We start from the raw sequence: 22,139 nt of genomic DNA on the forward strand, positions 1-22,139 counted from the left end.
CCTGAAAAATGACTTTATTTGTATCAAACAACAAATTTCACATGCAAAATATGAATATGAAAACAAATAAGTCAAACCATTCTGTTATGTCAGTACTTGTTTATGTGTTGTTGTACTTCATTGTTGCACTGCGCTTATGGAATGTTGTTGTATTATTATTTAATTTAGTTCTTTTCTGCAGTGATCAAGCCTCCTTCCCAAAGGACACTTTACAGTATGAGTGTGAAAACATACATCTGTTTGTGTTTTGACTGCTATTGACATGTGCTCCTTTGGGACTTTAGAGAAAAACACACGTTTGGGATTTGACTGCTGACATGCTGGTACAATACAAACATATTTTAATAAGGCACAGTAAAGAACATCTTAGTGCAAAACATATTAACATAGTGTAAACAATTCAAACATATCTTTATCAAACACACTTAATAAAAAAAAACTACAGTAAAACATCACATTTGCATATAACATCAAAGACAAAACAGAAAATAAATTAATGAAATTGTCACTTGTCTGACTCCCTCCATCCTCTTGCGTTCCTTCCAAACTTGTAAACCAGTCTGCGTCCGTCTACTCGTTCGAGGATTTCTCTTTTGTAGTAATATCTGTAACAGAGGACAGAGGAACATTATCAGACGTATTCGAAATTAATTCATCACAGATCATCTAAAACGTGTTTGAAATCGTAAAAACTCTACAATAATGCAGTGTAATACTTTGTAATGTATACAGTATATTACTGAATTACTTGTGGGTATTTTCTCTTACGTGTAATACATCTGAATCAGATGAATTACAACTATTTATTGTGCCATATGAACAGAAGTGTTTTTATCTTTGAAGGATAAGTCTGGTGATATTCTACATTTGATGATTAACAAATCCAATGAAAAGATCGAAACCACAAATGAATCGTGACTCGTGCCATAGAGCTCCATTGTTGCTTAATACAGTAAAGTATAAAAAAACACATCAATGAGCTACTCCGTTGCTCAGTGAAATGTTCCTTAATTTCAACCAATATTGAGTCTATTTTGAGTCAATCCCACCAAATCCTCGGTAAAAATAGTCCCTAACAAATAGTCCCTAACAAATAAACAATTTCCTCTGGTTTGAGTAACAAACAGTCAGTTTCTTAGCCTATAAAAAAATTAAAGTATACATTTTTTACCTATTTGTTAATGATTTGTGTCTTCAGTAGGAACCAATGGACTGAGAGCCGCAGACAGGCGGCTGAAGTCAGAAAGTATTTAGAGAAGAACGAAGGTTTTGTTCTTTTCATTGGATTTGTGGAAAAAAATAGTTTCACCTCATTTTTTCACTCTTGTCATCATGTGTAATATTGTTTTTCTATTCCAACACAACAACATACATCATTTGAGTGTTTCTTTCAGTATGAGTAATCTAAATGCTTTAATTATTATGTTTTTTTTTAAAGCAAGCATATTGGATTATAGTTCCTGCTTTTCTCAGGTTACTATGTGCAATTATAAATAGAGAGCTGTCAATTACTCCTGGCTTAATTTAGATTTTTGTTTTCATCCAGTGTCGTGAAATGGATGATAGATAACTTTGTCAGAAGAGTTTATCTGTTGTTTGGCAAATATCTTTTCTTTCAAAATATGTTTTACATTTCCTCCGAGTTCAATCACATGAATGCAAAAAGGAAACAAAGTTAGTTTGGTTGCTATTCCTATGCTTTTGTTATTCCTAACAGAGAGCACCAATCTGTTTGGTGATGCTATCAAGCTGCAAATCCTTCTGCTGCACCACAGTAAATAGAAAATCATCTTTGTGGTCACAGTGACAATACCTGTGGGCACATTTGTAGTTCTGAGTGGTTTGCACTACAATAAAATTAGGATAATTAGATTAGTTCATTTAAATGTAAAACTGGGACTATAGCAGGAGCAAAGAATACGTTCTGAGGAGAAGGCTTTTCCGAGAAAAGTGATAAAATGTAGCAGTTAAAAAAGGGGCCCATTCTCCTGTAGGTAATCAGGGATAGGAAATATGTTTAAAAAAGTTCACAGGGTTTATGTATAACTCTTAATGGTGCCTTAGTTGTTACTGTTTCAGTTGCAAGTGCATTATGAGCTTCTTCAGTAAACTGGATTACGAACAATGCAGTGTGAAATTTCTTGCTTATCACAGATTTTGAAAAGATGTTGCCAAACTAAAGAAACCCCTTGTGTGCATGTATTTTACTGTACTGGAAGTGCAGGAACTTTATTTCTGCAGACAAGTTTCACTCCCTCAGAGGGAAAAGTTAGTGAAGAAAAACTACATGATAACATTTAGAGGCCACGGTCTCTACTGAATACAGTGCATTGAAATCAATGAGAGCTAAATGTCATGACTGTCTTAGTAATCAGATCTCAACTCAAATGAATACCTTTAGGAAAATCCAAATTGGTATCTGCAGCACTTTTTCATCCAGTGACTGATAACTTACTGTCTGCTTTTGTGTTTGTGTAACTATATGTTGTTAGGCCTACTGCTGCTAGGTAGCTCTCTCTCTGCTCTTCCCCTCCCCTCTGTCTGTTCTTTATTGCAGGAGTGAAGTCTGGTGTGCGGGAGTCAGGGTTCCAGCTGCAGCTCATTCACCATAATCACCTCAGCCTTAAATACCCGGTCAACCTTGCCACTCATCGTTAGATCATAGCCAAGATTTCCACGTTAGTCTCGCTGCTGACTCAAACCTGCTTGTTTGCCTTTCGTGTTTTTGGCCTGTTCAATTTATATCTTCTCCTGTGCTACAGCTATTCGGAACCCGACTCCTGCCTCCGCTTCACTCCTGCCACCATCATCCTGCTTTCCACTACTGGACGTCATTTGGATTCACCACGGACACTCGGACAGTACGGTACCACTCCTGCTCAGAACTCTGGAACTGTTTCCCACTCTGTAGACCTGGACCTGCTCTTCCCCTATTGTTGGAGACCTGAACAATCTAACTTTATAATAAACCTGTTAAACCTTCTCTGGCTCAGTGTTATGGTCTGCATTTGGGTTCAATTCAGTTTTAACCGCGACATATGTACTGTGTGATAGCTGCAGGTGTACCTCATTGCTCGGCTTAGTTTCTCATAGGTCATGCTGCTGTTGTTCTTCTTCTTTCCCCATAACTGTGCCACTGCCTCTGACTTGAGGAAGCGGAAAACCCCCTCTGTCCGATCCTCCCACTTGATTAGCCCTGGGTTTCGCTCTGGGTTCAGCAGAATGTCCCTGATGAACTCCCATAAGTGGGTCCCCCTTGGGTCTGTGGGGAATGAAAGTAGGTTGAATGGTAGGAACAAACATACAATAGCATACAATATATATTCCTCGGAAAAAACGGATAAGAAATTGTAAAGATGTGTGGATATTACTTACTGTGTTTTTTGACCTGACAACTGAAAGACCTTTTGATATCTGAGAAAGAAATCAAATCATTGATGAATCCTTTCATTATTTTTTTCCATTTGTAATAGGCCTACTTATTTTGTGTTTTTTATTAAACATGTGATGTATATGTGTATATGTGTGTATGTATGTGTGTGTGTATATATATATATATATATATATATATATATATATATATATATAGTGAATTCCTCACCAGGACTGGAAGGGTTGGGGGAGGCAGGGGTGAGGGGGTGATTCAAGGGATCGTAGATTTCTAAGTTAACAGAGGAAAAAAAAGAACATCATGAACTTTCACTTTATTTGTTACATAATCCATTTCAAATGAAGCATTAGTAGAAATAATGCAGTACCTCCAGGTGGATAGCTGACGTCTGGAAATGGACAAGAGAAGTCTACTATAAAGAAAAAGTTAAGTAAGATTTATCTGAACAAATGTAGACTGTTTCTTGACTAACAACTTGTTTGAGGGACTCTTACATTCTGGTTTTAGTTCCAGTTGCCCTATTTCCACATGGTACTGCCCTGTGAAGGTGAGAAGGAATAAGGAAGTGAATTATTAGCACAAATCAGGGAATTCAATTAGTCAGTGTCGTGTATTCATCAGATTTAGTAGAAAATATATTGCGTTGCTTAACAACATATGCAAATACTTTAACTTTTACAGCCCAAAACAGGATGGTTATGTATTTTTAGCGCAAACAGAGCCAAAGCATGTGTTACTTTCTTAATAGCAGATGGTAAAAGGAGTGAAAGATTAGTTGAAAAACGACCTGTTTTTCATAATAAAAACAGGTAGAGAAACAGAGAAGTAGCCACATTTCAAGAAGGAACATAGAAATTTTGAAAACCGCTGAGATACAATTCCCACAGTGTTACACATTACTACGGCCTCATGTTTTTTGTGGTAATTATACCCAGGTATCACACACAGTTTGACAATGATATTTGATGTATAAAACTGTAACACCTTGTCTCGAGCAACTGAGCTGGTTTCTAACAGCTTTCAGCAACAATAGCAGCATTGTGCTCTAGTTTGGTTCACCTGGAATTTCTCTGCAACCTGGAGGTTAAACCTGTTTTGCCTGGTCTCCTGCCATTACTGTTGTCGATTAACATTAACCTTAGATGTTAGATAAACTATGATGTGCTGCTGATGTCATTTACCACAAAATGTCACGCAAGAATCTTTTCATTTCTTTAATTTCCTCTAAGCCAGTCTCTCAGATTTAAATCTCCGAGCAGTCACAGGCCTATAGCACTTACAATAGCAAATTACACTGATCCCCCCCTCAATCAACACTTCACATTACTTACATCTGGCAGGAGATCCAGGACTCTCAAAAGGAGAAGAGCTTGTTTCAGCAGGAGTTTTAGACTATATTTGTATGTGGCTATGTGTGTATCTATATGTTGCTATGTGTTGCTATGTGTACTGACTGTGGAAAGAAATATCCTCTCTGGGACAATAAATCTAAATCTAAAGTTTCTTTACAATATGCTTCAAACTCTAATTAAAAAAAAACTGTGGATGAGCCAGCTTGTTTTTCAACTTCACACCCCCTCTGTGCTTTGTTAGGAGACCCACTCGAGCAAGAGCAAAAAACAAATCCATCATCTCCCTTGCTTTAAGCAATCTCTCACCCCCTCTACAGCACCACACAGTGCGACCCCTGACCGACTCTGTAATCCCTCCTCAGCAAGACCCAACTCAAATCACCCAGCTTCTCTTTCATTGGGACTAATCATCTTCCTTTTTCCCCCTTCAGCCCCCCTTTTTAGACGCACCGCTCCATTTGAGCTCTGTGATGCTGTGGAATAGAATGGGTCCCACGCTGCCGGCAGCTCGGAGGAAGTCCTGGTAGCTCAGGCTGCAGAGTTGATGGCCGTCCATATCAAAGTTTTGGAAGGGAATGCTGGAGACATCCATCTGGTGCATGTCCATGACCTGCTGCAGCCACTCCCACACCTGGTACTTACTCCAGAACTGAGGCTGGGAGTCACAAGGCCACAGGCGACTTGTGTAACCAGACATCACCATTGGAACTGGAGACAGACATCAAAGGTTGTGCATGAAAACATTCTTAAAAAAATAACTGCATTAGTCTACATCAGTGAATTCATTTTGTTCTATGTAAATATGCAGCTGATGAAGGAAACATCAATTCCTCTACTGAAGGTATTTGCCGATAATTAATCTGCAGAGCAGTTTAAAGAGCTGTTGAGCTACTTCTCAGTCGGGAATATCTAATTCAGACCTTGTGTTTCAGAGCTCTGGGCTCACCAGCAATACACCAGTTGCTAATTGTTGAATGATTCTCATTTCGCATTGCAGTTTCATAACCAGTGAGACTGGATTGTTGAACAGAGAGCAATCAGAATCCTTCAGCAGAACAAATCAGCACATTTTTCATTCAAGGATTTTATTCAGGCAATTTAATTAACTGATTTACGTCTGTGAGGAGTGCACACATTGTACAGTATGGGCTTCATTAAGAGTGTGTTAGTGTGTGTCATAAGCCTCACCATCAGGGTAGGAGTTCGTAGTGCCCCAGGTAGTGGTCAGCTGGCTGTCTAGGGTGGTGGATGGAGTTACGCTCATATTGTAGCTGCTGCACTCTGATGTACCATGGCCCAGGGGCTAAGGCAGGAGATGAGTAATTTACTTAGAAGACGAAACACGGGTTGGCTTTTATTGTGAAGCAGCCACAGGAAATGCAATGTGTTTGTCACTGCAGTAAGCACTAAGCCCGATCAAATCAACCAGGCCTGACATGTTAAGAATTACAACATTGAAACTGTTTAAATAAGTTGATTTATTAAATGCAATTTATTTATCCAGCTATGCTTAATTCACCATTTAAGTGCACTAAAAAGCAGTAACACAAAGGAATTATATGTCCACACAGCTTATGGGTTGTGTAAACTGTCGGTTGGACATTACAAAATTACAGACGAAAGGGCAAGTTGGGTTTTATGTTTTAATGGAGGCTTATTTGCTGGTTACACAGTGTAAAAGTTCTGCAATCACATTTGTTTTGGACTGCTTGTAGTGTCTTTAGTTCAGCAAACGCTCAAAAGTAACAGGAACGTATGCTGCTGCTGTTTGAGTTACTGATGTTATTATATTTTCAACACTGATTTTACATAATAACAGCTGTACTCCCTTTCACACCTCATATTGGCAGTTAGTGCTGTATACATATAGAGGTAAATAAAAGGCATGTCTCAGACTTGACCACAAATATATTTGCATCCATGTAAATAAAGCTTGTCCAAATTTCAACAGCTCCACTGTTTTGCCCAGCAGGAGATGGAGAAATGTTGCACATGCATAATAGCTGAGTCATGACTGACAATGCTCACTGCCAATATTAGTTTTAATGTGTAACATGGTAATGGATTTTAAATGTTTCGGACATTTGCATTACTTATTAGTTTAGTTATTAATACAGCTGCCAGAATAGATATTCTACATTATAGTCTACATTGTGGGTCTTGTTTCCCTATGTTTTATTTATGTTTTTACCACAAGCCTTTTGAGTGGTAACATTTTACAACATTTAAACAAAGCTTCATGGCTTTGGGAAGTGAATTTTATGTGTTTTACACCTGAACATTAATTATCTGTCTAAGATGAGAAACGTGATTTTCGTTGTAAATGTTATTGAATGGCATATCGTAACCAAGCTGTCAAAGGTCCTCAGAATAGGCAACACCTGTTTTAGATGGCTACCAATGAATCTAACTATTTACACAGTGACCCAAACTTCACCTGTTCTGTGGAAGCTCTTGGTCACACCTTTATACCAAGCCCTGTCATAAAATTCAACAGCAGATTCTGTGTTGCCAGCCTTACACAAATGTGACATAAAGACAAGCGACCGAAGCGACTTACAGATCTGACAAATCAGTTTTATAACAACCTTGAGTCAAGATCCCTGAATGAGATTTCCCCAGGAGATAGGTGACACATGCCATCATGCCAAGGTAGCTCACCTCCTCAGTTGACAATCTGTCAAGTCTGCTCAAACACCTTATGCTGTGTGTTAACTCTCACCACTGTCTATACTGCTAAGCAGGTATTGTATCTACAAGGCAGCAGTAATGTAGCAGCGCTAAAGAAAAGAGACAGAGACATTACGTCACGTTTATCAGTATCCTGTTTGCTGAGCCACAGTAAAAAAATGACTCCACTGCATTCGCCATGGTGATGACGTGAGACTGTTTCATTTCAGTCATTGTAGCCTTATGATAGCATTGGGCTTAACTAGACTTGTCAATTTTCTGTTTTAGTTCTCTCCATTTTTGCTTTATTTTTTGTTTTACCTTTACCGTAAATATGGCTTTTGAAAGTAATCTATAATTAAAACTGAGGTTGATGCCATGGCATTAAATATGCAACCTTTCTGCGACACCAACAGCTGAAACAGAGTGAGGATGTGCAGCGCTGACAGAGTGCTGAAAAAATTGAGAGTACAGGGAAATATATTAAAGTGAATGCATAATGTACATAGCATTACACAAAACCTTTTTTTTTTTAATTTTTTTTTTTATTTTTCCGAATTTGATATTTCATTTGAGATGATGTACATGTACATGATGTGTGATTGCACTCTTGCAACACAATATACATGTGAGATAGCTGGAGGTTTAAACCCACTGGGACATTAAAAAAGCAATTTTCCTCCATATTTTTTCCAGAATTTCCACACCTGCACAGACTCCCTGAATAGATCAGGTTAAAAGGCTAAAGAAAGCATGTTTAAAACAATCCTAATAATTTTAGAATCAAATTGCATTAAAACACACAAAGCTTATTAAACCTGCCTTCAGTTTGATCAAACTGTGTTCTGCGATTTTAATAAGGACTGCTGGTTTCTAAGCACAATATATGGCAGCTTACCTCAGCAGTAGAATGGGGTCGGATTAGGCCTGACGTAGATCCACTCGCAACTCGGCTGAATAGAGATCAATACTAATTTCTAAAGATTCCAATACTCTAGAGGAAAATTGTTTACAGAGAGACGACGTGAGTCCTTTGCTTCCCAAATCTTTTAATAAGCAGATGAAAGCATGCAGACACACTAGGTACTGCCCCACCACAATGGGTTTTTTATCCTCCTAACTTCCTTATCCTGGGCCAATTGGCTACTTGCCCAGGTTCATACCAGGCAGGTTTTTGCATAATGCACACCCACACACACCTCAGGTAACTTATATACTTTTATATTGGCCCTGTTCTCTTTACTTTCTCGCAAACACACACTCACTCACGCAGAAAAGCATGCACTTGTCAGGATACACATACACATACACAGGCATGGATCCAAACACACTCAATAGCCCATAGAGGGAACGTTAAATTGCTTAAAGTCATTGTTCATATAGTTGCTTAAAATAGTGTTTAACCTTCAGAGAAAATGTCCCTTGTGTTATTATGTTGCACAACATTTGTTTTCCCTATTTCATCATGATGAACGAGGTGCTGACAGTTTAGGTAAGCGGCCCTGAGAGAATTTGTTCCTTTTTCTTTTTGAAAGTCGCTGGAACTGCACAGTGGAAAAACATTAGTGTCTTTGTGCCTGAAGAAACTGTAAGAGAAATTCCTTCATACGGGTTACACATTTACAAATGCCTTTCATTTGTCTTCTAACACAGTGGCCTCTTTCAGCTTAATTAAATGTGCACTTTACATCTCTTTGAGGGATGATTACTATTTAGGATTATCTTATTTTAGTCTCACTTAGAGCTATCTGACCTCACCTCATCACTATCACATCACTTTGATAGACTCTTGAAATAGCTTCAACCGACGTGCGGTTATCCACAGTTGTCTGAGTGGAGAATGACAGGTGACAATTAGCTTTGGTATGTGTGCCACAAATTCCAGTGAGCATCACACAACAATAACAGTAGTAAAGAATAAAAATAGTTATTTTTCACCAGTGTTCATATATGATGAACTATTTTCCTGTCAGGTATTGTGTATTTCCCTCCGTGACATTCACAAGATGTGCTGTCTTTGAAGAGAACGTCAAATAACACTGCAGAGGACATGTTATATCAAGCTACAGTAAGTCAATGCCGTTAATCAAAAAGATAAAATCATGTTTCTATTCAAATCAGCCATTGCACGCTGCACAGCTGTACTAATAAAGAAAGAGAATGTGAATGAAAAGGTGATAACTTTTTTCCCCTTCAAATTCCTCAAAACATGTTTGTCCTGTTTTGTTTTTTCCAGTTTACATCAGTCCAATGCAGAGCACGTCTTTCCAAATCAAAACCGGATAGATTAAATGAACAGTATCCATGCAGAAGTAAATGTGTCAAAAAAGCAATTTTACTGAACTTTGTCGCCCTTCATATCCACTGATGCCCTATACTGACAAAGATGAGAGGGAGTTCAAACATTCTATTTTTGCTTGACGCCAATTAGGGTTTGGGCAAATTGTAACATCTTTGATCTGAGATCTAAATCTGATCTGTAGCCTCGTACCACTACAATACCTCTTGGGACCAGAGGCACTAACAGTATCATGTTGATAATTGAAGTGACTTTGAGCAGGGTTGAACTGTATAATAGGCTGAAGCCGGGAGAAGTCTTTGAAAAAGTATGTCAGGTTTCTCTCAGAACTTGAGTCGTGAGGAGGGAAACAAGAGGTGATGCTGAACAAATACACTTAATTAATATGCTCTTATAGACTGTAATATGGACCTATGAAGACAGTAACCATAAAAAATCACTTCCACATATTAATATGAAATCATCTGACAATAATGGCCTTTCCTTATTCCACAGATCCCTGTGATCAACATTCTGGCTTAGTTCTGTGCTCTCCACAGTTCACACTGAGCTCACTTTGGAAGCTCTGAGTGTGTGTGTGTGTGTGTGTGTGTGTGTGTGTGTGTGTGTGTGTGTGTGTGTTTGTGTGTGTGTGTGTGTGTGTGTGTGTGTGTGAGACTTGGACTCCTGCCCACAACTCAGCCTCAGAGGTAATGAGGGAATTATGTGTTAGCATGATCATCCCTTAGAGTTTCCCTCATTTCCCCATGCACACCAGATCGCTGCCCCCACTCCTGATCTCCCTGTGACTCTCTGACACCGTCCTACCTGCACGGGTTACCGATAAGTCGCCTCAAGCCCTCCCTGCAGCCCGTCTGCTGCCTATTTGCAACACAGGTGCTATTTTCTGGATTTTTTGCAGCAGTTTCCCATCCTCTTTTTAAAGGGTCAACTGCCTCCAGGGTGTAATTTGGGACCTAGGGTGCGTTTGGTGCCGTCCCACTGTGAATGCCTGACCAGATTTTATTGCTGTAAGATTAATATGCCCATCCGCAGTGAAGTGAAATCACACACTTCTCACTATGGCAGATGGTTTGGCCTGCTTCTCAACTTCTTTTGTTGTTCTTTCTCTGTCACACTTTTTTTTGCCATGTCACAAGGAGAGCCTAGTATTTGGCATCTCATTTCATGGATCTTCGTTCTGCTTTTTCAGGGTGGATGGGGGTCGACATATGCAGAGGTCCGCTGGGGGAATAGAAAAGGGAGAGAGGGAGCGTAGGAGAGATCAAAGTCTGTCATATCAACTGTGTGAGTCAGCCTACCAAAACTGTGAGAGGCAGTGAAGACATCCTCCCATACACCAGAAAATGTCATCAAAATGCTGGCATTATAGACAGCGTCATCTATTTTTAAATAGAGTCAAGTAGAGGCTTATGTCACCCTCCAATAATAGTACACTACTGATCCATTTATAAAGTGGCTTATAACTTGCTTAGTTGTACTATGAAATATTAATGCTTTATTTGAGGATGCGGTCAAAAGTTTCCCCTTGACAGGAAAGGCTGTCAAAGCTGTCAGTCAGAAGTAACAGACAAGACAGGAGGAGGGTACAGTTTGCATGCTCTAACGAACAGGAACTTATTAGCGGGAGTATGTCTATTACTGGCCCTCTTGCCTCCCCTCTTTCATTAGCTGCTTATCACGCCCGTTAGTGTCTTCTTTGATACTTCACATTTTGATTAGCATGTGATCCAAGGGGAAAGAGGGAAAAATCATTTTATTAGTGACAATTAATGCTACAAATGACAATTTCACTGCCTAAATTGTAATTTCACGTTTCTTCCCTGTCAAAGAACAATGGCTGTGTAATTACAGTAATGAGAAGTGCAACAGAAAAATGAATTATTCACAATCCTCTTCCTTTCCTGTTCTTTTGAACTCTGCCATGTCTATTTGCTTGTCATCTGGCTGTATTAATCACTCTGCATGGAGAACACAGGTTATGCATGTCTCACAAGTGATATGTTCAGGTGTAGGAATCCTAGAGCATGACATGAATGATGTAAAAAAAAATACCTTTTCACCTGCACCGTGTCCAGGAGGTTGATAGTAGGTATAGTGTGGATGTCTCCTCTGCCTGTAGGTGTCACTGTTGTCTCATATACTGCTGGGGATCTCTGAAAGCAAGGTTATGTGATGAGTGAACAATACAGGTGTGATATGTGAATATGTAGGCGATGAAACGTGCTGCCTGACAGCTACTGACTACGATGCCAATGAATGGCGCTACGCATATAGGTTACAGTAACCTACATACACTCTTTCTACCAACTCCTGAGGGAAATATCCCAGAGGTGTAAGAAGGATACATTAGAGAGGAAGAGAGATGAGAGATGAGAAGGAGGGTCAGTGCAGGACCAGTTTGTTGCGACACAGCTCGACTGTACTATAGCTTTGCCACAGCCAGTGGCAGCCCTTTGAGTTTCAATTAACACATCTCAGAGATGTACCACAAATACAGTTCTTCCTGGACATCAATGGCTGCTTGTCTCTCAGTGTCCTAACTACTGCAGGTACAACACATCTATGAAATAGCCTGTCTTTGAAAGAAAGACACTGAAACCCACACTGAGGCTGTAAACTCCAGCATGGATATACAGGAACATTTAGTATACCCTGTTTATAACTACAAAGGTTAATTTTCTAAGAATGCATTGGTGTTATGAGGGAATGCCTGTGATGTTTGCACTTTGTCCCTCTAAGTTACAATTATTAATACTTAAAGCTGCTAAAATTAATATTTTATATTAACAATGGATCAAACTAATTGAAAGGGGTGGTGTGTAGTGACAAACCCACAGATAATTATCAGATCTATAGAGCAGAGATATCAACAGTAACTGACCGTTTTGGTTCACTTTACTGTTTGGCTTTCCTCTCACTGCTCTCATGAGTCAAATATGCAGGCAGATAATTTCAGCGAAAAAGCTCTGAAACTCACTGTATGCTAACAAACAGACAGCAGACATAGCAGACAGGGTAAGATGAGTTGGTAGAGAGCAAAACAGAGCGAAAAGGAGAATGAATGTTGGATTATTCGTCAAGTGGCCAGGAAATTGACTCCAAAGGAATGCTAATGTGGATCTGCTGGATGTATAAATAAGTAACTAACATCCAGCAGAGACTCCAGGAAGTCATGCACCTGGCCAGACATGAAAGTGGTGTTTATCTATCTATTTATTATGTATATCTATCTACTGTTACTCTCAGCAAGAAAATGGATAAGCATACTCCCAAAATGTTAAACTATTACTTTACATTGTTATTGGTTCTGTATGAAAACATCAGTACCTCAGTATGATCCCATGAAAATCATTGTAAAGGGCAGAAGTAGAATTTTACCATCATGACAAAAGGGCTTGTCCACAAACATATTTAAAAATACACATACAACCATTAGCATTTTTAAATAGCTGAACTTGCTTTTCTCTCTCCTAGGAAATGAAAATTATTTCTTTTACAGTTACAACTGCCTGAGCACAGAGAACAAAACCACACTGCTGCATGCTTTAAAATTAATACATAAAACTATGTTAGGAAGTAGCTGATGCCTACTTGCTCTTTTCCTAATTTAGGATTTTATTGTAGTGTCTTAAACTACCGGCTAAAGTGGTTTAACTGAAAAATTGAATCCTTAGATTGACAGTTAGTATCTCAGGGCAAATAAATATATTACCTCATTATTATTATTATTATTATTATTATTATTATTATTATTATTATTCTATAACTGAACAATTTCACATGACTTACATTTGTTACATTTGTAACAAAAGCATTCTGACTTCCTGGAAATCATGGGGTATTTAAATACTGGACCATTAATCATTTGACCTTATGTATATAAAAAAAGATTTATTTATCCTTAAATGTTGTCTTTATCTGAACGACTAGAACTACATACTGTATCAGTTAATACATATGGTATTTATCTAATCCACATTTTTCATTTTGTTTCATGTATGTCACTTTTTCTTTTTTTTAAATAAGATACGTTGTTGATCCTTTGAAATAGGATTTTATTTGTTATTTTCAACCCAATGTTTAAAATATGTCTTATTCAGTGGTTTCACTCTGATGGAGAGACTTCATGGAAAAGAGTATCAAATTAATCAGGACTTTTTAGCATTTTGAAATTTGTAAAAGACCAGAAATATTTAAGGGTACATGGCTGAGATGTTGGTCAGTACAGCACTTCTAGATCTGGATAGACAATCTGCAAGGAAACAATTACATGTTTTCGCTAAAATAACATGTAAGTATCTGATATAAGAGTGAGAGCAATGCAAGGATACTGGCCACTATTTGGCCGAAATCAGTGCTGAAAACAGAGTGGCAGTGGAATGGACATTAAAGCATATGAGCTGTCTGATTGTGTAATTAGTCAGACATTGGCAAACTTAGGCCTATGGTAGTTGCCATGGGAACACACAGTATGCATCTCATCTTTGTCCACCCCTCATAAAATAACACCCCTATTTGGTACGTCGACAATGAAGAACTTAATAAAATGTGACAAATAGCTAAATGTGGAAAGATAAGTTTTTGAACTAGAATATCATGAGTACCAGCTCTAAAGGTTGAGCCATACTGTCAGCTAACCACTTATGTAGGCAGGGGGCTGATAGTCTGGTCTTAGTGAATTAGCTGTAGTGCCTTCAGACCTGTCAACCTTTTCCTGAAATTACTAGATAGGCTACCCCTTGCTGCGTGCATATGATTCTGGTAGTATGATAATTCTGGGTAACCGCATGTTGGAGGATAGATTAATCAATTTTGACCTACTCCTGCTGAGTTAAAGCTGCTGTGTAGGATCATTTAGCAGAATCATACTCTTTACAGGTGAATATGAAAACAGGAAAATAACAGAAATCTGAAAGCAGCAGGTAGTTTGTCATATTTTATTGGTGAAAGAGAGTGGGGAGCATGATTATTGGTTTCTGTGTTAGTAGTAGTAGTAGTGGGATTTATCATATGGTTGGAAATCTGTTCGCTGCCTTGTGGGCACTCAACTCCCATCTGGGGACCTGAAAGCTCAACTCCACAGGTTTAAAAGATAGGTTCAGATTTTGATTTTTGTTTTTTTGTTTTAATGCATTCTAAAGTTCACTTGAAGCTAAGTCTTCAATAGTCTGAGTTAGCCAAATCAAATATCTTCCAAAGTAATAGTAGTTTTAGTATGAAATTCTCTTTTTGTGTTAGGCCTACACATCCTTATATTTCTCCTAGCCTTTCACACCCTTGTCACCAACATAATGGAAGTGGGTCTAGCAAAGTGAGACTACCAACATAAAGTATATAGCCTGTTAATAATATATTTTATGTTTCCTGCAATGGTACATGCACATTTGCTGACAGAAATAGGCTAGACGCTAATGCTAGCTAAAACACAGTAGCTACATGAGGAGAGCAAATAATGTTAGCAAGAAACAGAATGTTCAGTGTCTACTGTTGACGTTTCTGTCTGTCAGCTAATGTTAGCTTGTGGTAGTGATCATAGCTTTCAACCTTACTCTTACAATGTTAGCAATGCTACTGAAGTGGCAGCCTGTTGCAAGGTGGAAAGTTGTAAAAATGTGGAATGCTTATTTATGGAGCAGTTAAGAACAGTAGCCTACAGTGACATTTGTGGCTTGACAGCACCATACCATTATTGTTTTTGTGGTCAGTACCTATTTTTCTTTTACAGTAAGACTTTGTTTTAAGGTTAAAGTAAGATTTATAATTAGGTTAAGGTGAGGGTAGGCATGCAGGCAGGTTAACTCAGGAGATGCAATATCTTTACATTCACTATGTTTGTAACAGAACAATTTAACCTGTTACATAGGATAGGGTGACCAGATTTCCCGGAACTAAAACCGGGACACTTTGCGTGTGACCGTAGTGCTCGTGCACGCACACACTTTTTAACATGAACATGTGCCAGCCCAGGTCAGACATAGACACAGACAGATTAGACATAATTTTACCAACAGCACACGTAGGCCTACTGCTCACATCATAATGGGGTATCTCACTTAATATTCATGAATTTTCTTGGAATGTAGCCTACATATCTAAAAAATAATATTAAAAGACATTGAGTGAGTTTTGTGTGGGACCAACTTTATTTTTCAGAATTAAAGCATTCTTTTGGAAAATGCACCCACTGAACTTGTGAAAAACTTTGTGAAAAGGTATTTTTCATTGCATGGCACTAAACTAATTATTTGGAACTGCTGCCACAGGCTTGAACTAAAGTTATGGTAACACTTAACCATGGTAAGGGTACATGAATTATGAATTCATGCATGAATTAATTCATGATTTGTGCATTACTTCATTCCTTTATATCTTATGAATCATCAGGAATTTACATGAGTTCATAGCCTCTCATTCATGACCTCATGCATGAACAACACATCAACTAAAGCATTAGGTAAGGTGGGTACATCATTATGCACAAGTTGTGTTCAAATCAGAATTTGCGCAGTGATGACCACATTTTTTTGCAGAAAAATAAATAATCATGATCATGCTTAATAAATCATAATTCATAATGATGTGCCCACGTACCTAATGCTTTAGTTGTGTTGTTCATGTATGAGGTCACGAATGACAGACTATGAACACGTCAATTCCTGATGATTCATGGGATATTAAGGAATGCAGTAATACATAAATCATTAATTACATAATGCATAATAATACATATGTAATACATACTAATACATATTAATTCATGCATGAATTCATGATAATTTGTGTACCCTTACCGTAAAGTGTTACCAGTGTTATTCTAACCAACAACACACACACACAAATGTAATCTCATTTGATAGAGCAGATAGATTCCCTATTGGAAACATTCATTCCGTATATTTGTTAGAGGAGTGAATTTGCTCAAGAATCAATTTGTTGGCTGAAAGCCTACTGTGAAATTGCGCAGGTGTCAGCAAAATTGGCCCGTGTGACGAGTAGCGCCTTTAAGGTGGGAATGGTCATACGGTTCCTCTCATCAGTCCATGTGTTGTTCATGAGCGAAAAGATCCACTCAACAGGAGCATTTGTGCCCGGTTAAAACCCTTTCACTGTCTATGGTTAAAACGACACAGATAAGGAGAGGCATTGCAACAATGTTTACAAATATACATTGTAACGCTGGCTGCACAGACTATGCAGACGCAGACCGCTACGATTGACTGACACACACACACATTGTTAAAATCATGCGCTGGATGCTTTATTAGTCTTTCTACATGGGTTTAGTTAATGATCGGGCTATAATAAGACCACTATGTAATCGCTGACAACCATGACAATTTCATAGTGGTTGGTGTAAACCGGGACCTTTTAGCGTCCTAACAGGTTTTTGTCGGGACTCGGGACACGCAACTGAAAATTGGGACTGTCACGGTCAAATTGGGACTGTCCCGGTCAAACTGGGACGTCGGGTCACCCTAACATCGGACTGTGTGAGGCTCCAAAATCCTTGCCAAGGACACTTCAACACATGAAGTTACAGCGATACATTTCAACTAGCCAAAAGTAGCACTATTACCCCAATAAAAGAAGTTTTGTTGTGCCTATAGAGTTTTGGGCTTTTGCTGAGACAAACAAACAATAAATTAGTCCACAGTTTGTTCTCCATTCACTATTAATGATCCAGGCAAAAATAATATATAAAAATATATATAATAAACAAAATTAAAAAGATGATTTTCATACAGGACTGCTAGTATCCATCAATAACTGCAAATACTCAAAACACTGAGCAATTACAGTCCCCTCCGCTGACCATCACCTCATACAGTTTTTGCTGACCGATTCTCATACACAGGCAGCCAGCAATGGATGATAGATGCGAGAGGCAGACAGAAAGTGAAGAGGAGAGGGATAAAAGGAGTGTTGTTCCAGGGCGTGAATAACACACTTGGTTTCTGAATAATGTCTAAGACTTAGGCCTGCCATCCCTATGCCTTTCCCTTTCTTTTTGTCTCACTGTCCCTCTCTGCCTCTCTCTCTGTCTCCATTATGAAGTTAATAGGTTCTCAGCGGTGAAATTTAAACTGTAATTTGAAAGCTTTTCTGAACAACTTTGACAGTCTAAAAGTGGCACACACCATGCCACCTGCAGAGCGAACAAATGAGGGGATAGAAGGAGGATGTGAGGAATGGGAGCCTATAGAAAGAAATGAGCGACTGAGAGCAACAATTTGCATTCCTGAGGCTGCATGTGTAACTAATTACGTGTGAGCATTGTGACAGGAAGGTTGTTGAGTGCAGTAATGGGAGCCCTGCTGCTTAATGAACATGTCACAAGCTTTTGTCTGAGCTGAAGGAAAGAGACAATGCTTGATGACCAGTAGGTATCCTGCTAATGTTGTGTCGGTTGCATGTGTTTTTGTACCATGTGTGTCCCTTTGTGCTTATGCATGCCTGCGAGACTATTTGCTAAGCGGAGAGGTATGTGATTGCACATTAGCCTGAAGAGAACCATTACCATTCAGCATATTGTTGGAGTGTTTCATAGTTACATACAGTACCAAATGTTGCATTAGGGCATTATGTTCATACCATGAATTAATTACACAGAAGAAAATATTTTAGATTCGTGTAGCTCTGGAATCAGTTATTCTCTTGATAAGCAGACTTGTATGGGTGCCAATTGCTAAAATGAAACAAAAAAAAAAATCCATGAAAACTTTTTCATGGTGGAGTCCAAATTGCTCAGCCTGTGAGAAAGACATCTACAGAAAAAGGAGAAGGTAATGAGCTGTGTATAGATCTACATTTCGAAGTCTGCAGAGACTTTCAGACTTCTGATCGTTGCTTTTATAAATAATGATTGTAAATTAATGTCGCTCCAATGCCCCATTGCTAACTCAGACGACTTAGCTTCAGGTGAACTTCAGAATGCATTAACACAGACTGTGGGTTTTGTCCCCCATCTTACATTGGAATCACACTAGAAAGGGATCACTTGACAGTAGATGGTGGCAGCAACTATTGGATTGCCATAAATCTTTCTTACAGACATAAAGTTCCCCAGTGTAGGAATCCTACCGACTTCGGCAATCCCTCAACATTTTCCTCTAGCAGGTCAGAGTTTCCACTTATCCAGTGGAATATCTCAACATTTACAAGATGGACTATGTACAGGCAGTGATTGTTCCCAGTCAATTCTCTCGAGTGTCACAACAGCATTTGACATTTGTGGTTTTAAGAGAAAAATCGACAACTATGACACAGGTTATGACACAGGTTCGATGTCCTACTCATCAAGCACCATCATCAGGTAAAATCTTGCTTTGGTTTTATGACCAGAGGCAGCGTCAGCCGATTTTTCCGGGGCTTCAGCCCCGAATATTTTGAGTGTAGCCCCCAGTGGTGTAGTCCAGGGTATACGCTGGTATACGGCGTATACCTACTTATTTTTCAGTCAGCATTGCGTATACCCACTTCTAAATCCCCCCTGATGCGCACCATTCAGTAATATCTGTGAGCCAGATTGCCCATTTTTTCCTCAAGGATAGTGAAGCCATGACCCACCCTCCTCTGCCTCTAATTTGCTGGTACTCGCTGCATTCACTGATTAGATTGGTTAACTTTAGGCATGAGGACTGATGAGCCAATCAGAGGCAGAGTAGGGCGGGTCATGCCGAGGAAAATATCGCTAATACCTCAGGTGCCAGTGAAAAAGAACAAAAAAAAACCTCAGGTGCCGGTGCCACTTGACTACGATAACGGCAGCAGACCAAACAACAGCTGAAGAAATAACACAAGCGGCGGTGTGCCACCCCAGTTGATGGAAGACATAATTCTGAGGTAAGTTTTAAGGTGGTTTCCAAATGAATCATTATTTAAAACTACTGGCAAATTGCCAGTGGCAATATGACTGCACATTTAGAGGAGAAGAGATAACACCATGTTTGCCTCATGATAAATACATTTTACATTCATCCAGGCTGCTTGTGTGACCAGTAGTAACTGCTCCTAATCAAGTCATGATCATTTTATAATAGTGAGCAAGTAGAAATGACAGATTTTTGGGTAAACTAAATCATAGTCTTACATGTCACTGTTTCTAAAACAGGGCTTTTTTCTGGACTACTTTAGAAAAAAAAAAAAAAAAAAAAAGGTGAAAACTGAGAGTATACCCACTTCTCCAGGGACCACTACACCACTGGTAGCCCCGAATGTATTTTGAAAAGTTGAACAAATATGAAACCGGACAATAGCCTATGTAAACCCCCGAAATCATAAGTTGCCTTATTTCATTGTGCTAGAACTCATGGTAGAACTGTAACTTTGTCCAGTTAATTTTTAAGAGGCAAATAGAACGGGCAGCTACGTGCGGGATCTGACCATCATGCCGTATTTGTTGCTATCACCTAGCAACCGTCTCTAAGTGAGGAAAGGTGTGAAAGGTGTAATTTTCGGAGAAATTAAAGCCAAATCTAATACATTGATGCCATCAACACAAAGTTTAAGAGGGCAATACTAATGATTTAGTTTGAAATTCCCGTGACGTGACATTTACAGTCTATGGTTCAGACTCAAACACACGGAGCTCTGAAGCAGACCTGTGCGTCGCTTAGCGTCCACTCTCGCTGTAAAAATAGAGATGAGCAGCGCGGCTTCCGTGGTCTGTGCAGCTTCAGGTTTATAAAGGACGCGCTCTGCTTTGGAGATGCTGCGGCAGATGTATCGCGTTTGTGCGCCGTGTATTTCTGCCGTAGTTTCGGTTTTCCACCTCCGACGTAGAGCAGCAGCCACTTCCCTAAACTTTGTCTCATTCAGAGACCAGAGACCCAAACGGGGCTCTGAGTCTGTCAGAAGGTCTGAGATCTACCATATCAGCAGAGCAATCACGTAATGCACAGCAGACTATGGTGCAGGTAGATTATTTTCTTAAATATAGTGACTTTATTCTTGTAATAGCCTATTATAACTTATTTTTTCTCAAAATATCACAACTAAACTCCAAATCTCAGAGAACACAGATATATTTTGAATGAAAGTTTTGAACATGAGCAGAAATCTTGCTCAAACACATCTGAAAGATTGCAGTCCAGGGGTTTATTAATTCATTAAAATGAATGAATGTATCATTGAGGTGAATAGATGATTATTTTCATTGCATATCTCTACACAACGAAATTAAGATGACATCAGTTACTCACTTAGCAGCATAAAGACAGAAGGATAAAAAGTGACAATGTCAGCAACAATTAATAGATAAATATAAAAAATAAATAAAAGTATTAAAAACCCAAATAAGAAAAAACAGTGCATTTTCAAACACGGTATGGTTCAAGTCCAGCTAAGCTTAGTCTTTCAACCTTTCAGCAGCTCATTTATGGCCCTTGGAAAAAAGTTGTTTCTCAAGCGGTTTGTCCGCGCCCTCATGACCCTGAGCCTGCCTGAGGGTAGGGTGTCAAACAGGGTATGGCCAGGGTGTGTAGGGTCCGCTCTGATGCTTGCTGTCCTGAATAATTGTCATATGCACATTTAAGTTGGTTACTTCCTCAACAAAAGATGCAAACAAGAAGGGAAGAGTAAATTATGCTAGGCTACATGTGTGCTGACTCAGTTATAATTAGAAAAGCCAATCTACAGGAGAATAAATAGATTAAAGTAATACAGAATGCCTGACAGCCTAACTGCAATATATTCCATTGTGTTTTTATATTTGGATTGTAATCTGTGTTTCCCTTTACATAAAGATATTCCAGCATACATTGACTCGGAAAAAGGTATACATTGGTGCATACAAATTCACCAGAATGCAGGAAATAAAGTGTTTAATGCTAAAAAAAAATTTCAGGGGGTGAACCCCCAGACCCCTGCATCATTAGTCACCAAACAAATCAGGAAACCAAACCTTGGCCATTGGGTTGCCAGACCAGTTGTGATTAGGCCAAATAGTGGTGCCATCTAAATAACATCTACAAACTGGGATGCTAAAATGAACATACACTGGTTATTAACAAGCTGGGCAAGCCAATTGCTGTTTTGCATTGCATTCAGATTATTTAAATTGGTCTGGACTATGCCCCGAATCTACTCAAGTCCTAGAAATGTCCCTGTTTATGACCAAATACCTTCAAAACTATGACATCCTCATCAGTGTCAACTATGTATAGCTATAGCTATACTGGTGATTAGTCTTAATTAGCAAGTGTTAGCATGCTAACACTAAACATTGTACCTGCCAAACATCAGCATGTTAGCATTATATCACTCGTAGTGATGAATAAAACAGAGAATTATCCCCCAAATCTGCAGTTCTCCTATGCTTTGATGATTTACAGGAGGCAACTTATTTTACGATCACAGGTACAATAGCGCCTTAAAAAGATGATAAGGTATATATACTAATGGTTTGGTGTGAATTTATAAAAAC

At 38.9% G+C, this 22,139-nt stretch overlaps 1 protein-coding gene across 7 annotated transcripts; it reads right to left on the reverse strand.

Moving 5' to 3' along the window:
- Positions 1-313: 313 nt before the first annotated feature.
- ehf (ets homologous factor) lies at positions 314-8,575 on the reverse strand. Of its 7 annotated transcripts, XM_031283401.2 has the most exons (10): positions 8,312-8,509; positions 7,811-7,866; positions 5,932-6,046; positions 5,194-5,451; positions 3,886-3,930; positions 3,759-3,803; positions 3,602-3,661; positions 3,376-3,414; positions 3,067-3,262; positions 314-605 (listed from the first exon to the last, which is right to left on the reverse strand). In XM_031283401.2, the coding sequence occupies exons 3-10, from the start codon at positions 6,005-6,007 to the stop codon at positions 506-508; spliced, it is 819 nt and encodes a 272-aa protein (XP_031139261.1). In that variant the 5' UTR covers positions 6,008-6,046; positions 7,811-7,866; positions 8,312-8,509; the 3' UTR covers positions 314-505. The 7 variants fall into 7 exon arrangements, with proteins under 7 accessions (XP_031139261.1, XP_031139264.1, XP_031139259.1 ...); XM_031283404.2 differs by lacking the exon at positions 7,811-7,866 and having other exon boundaries at positions 3,759-3,800; positions 8,312-8,575; XM_031283399.2 differs by lacking the exon at positions 7,811-7,866 and having other exon boundaries at positions 8,312-8,575.
- Positions 8,576-22,139: the final 13,564 nt, after the last annotated feature.

The sequence above is a fragment of the Sander lucioperca genome, chromosome 7 (genome assembly GCF_008315115.2).
Source record: "Sander lucioperca isolate FBNREF2018 chromosome 7, SLUC_FBN_1.2, whole genome shotgun sequence".
NCBI classification, from domain to species: Eukaryota; Metazoa; Chordata; class Actinopteri; order Perciformes; family Percidae; genus Sander; species Sander lucioperca.

Bases quoted from the DNA above. Each gene is read 5' to 3' on its own strand.
- ehf (XM_031283399.2), bottom strand. From the start codon at position 6,007: ATGAGCGTAACTCCATCCACCACCCTAGACAGCCAGCTGACCACTACC. The intron at 3,804-3,885 runs GTAAGAGTCCCT...TTTTCTTTATAG, and splicing joins ACTGGAACTAAAACCAGAAT to TAGACTTCTCTTGTCCATTT. The intron at 606-3,066 runs GTACACCTGCAG...CCTCTGTTACAG, and splicing joins AAACTAAGCCGAGCAATGAG to ATATTACTACAAAAGAGAAA.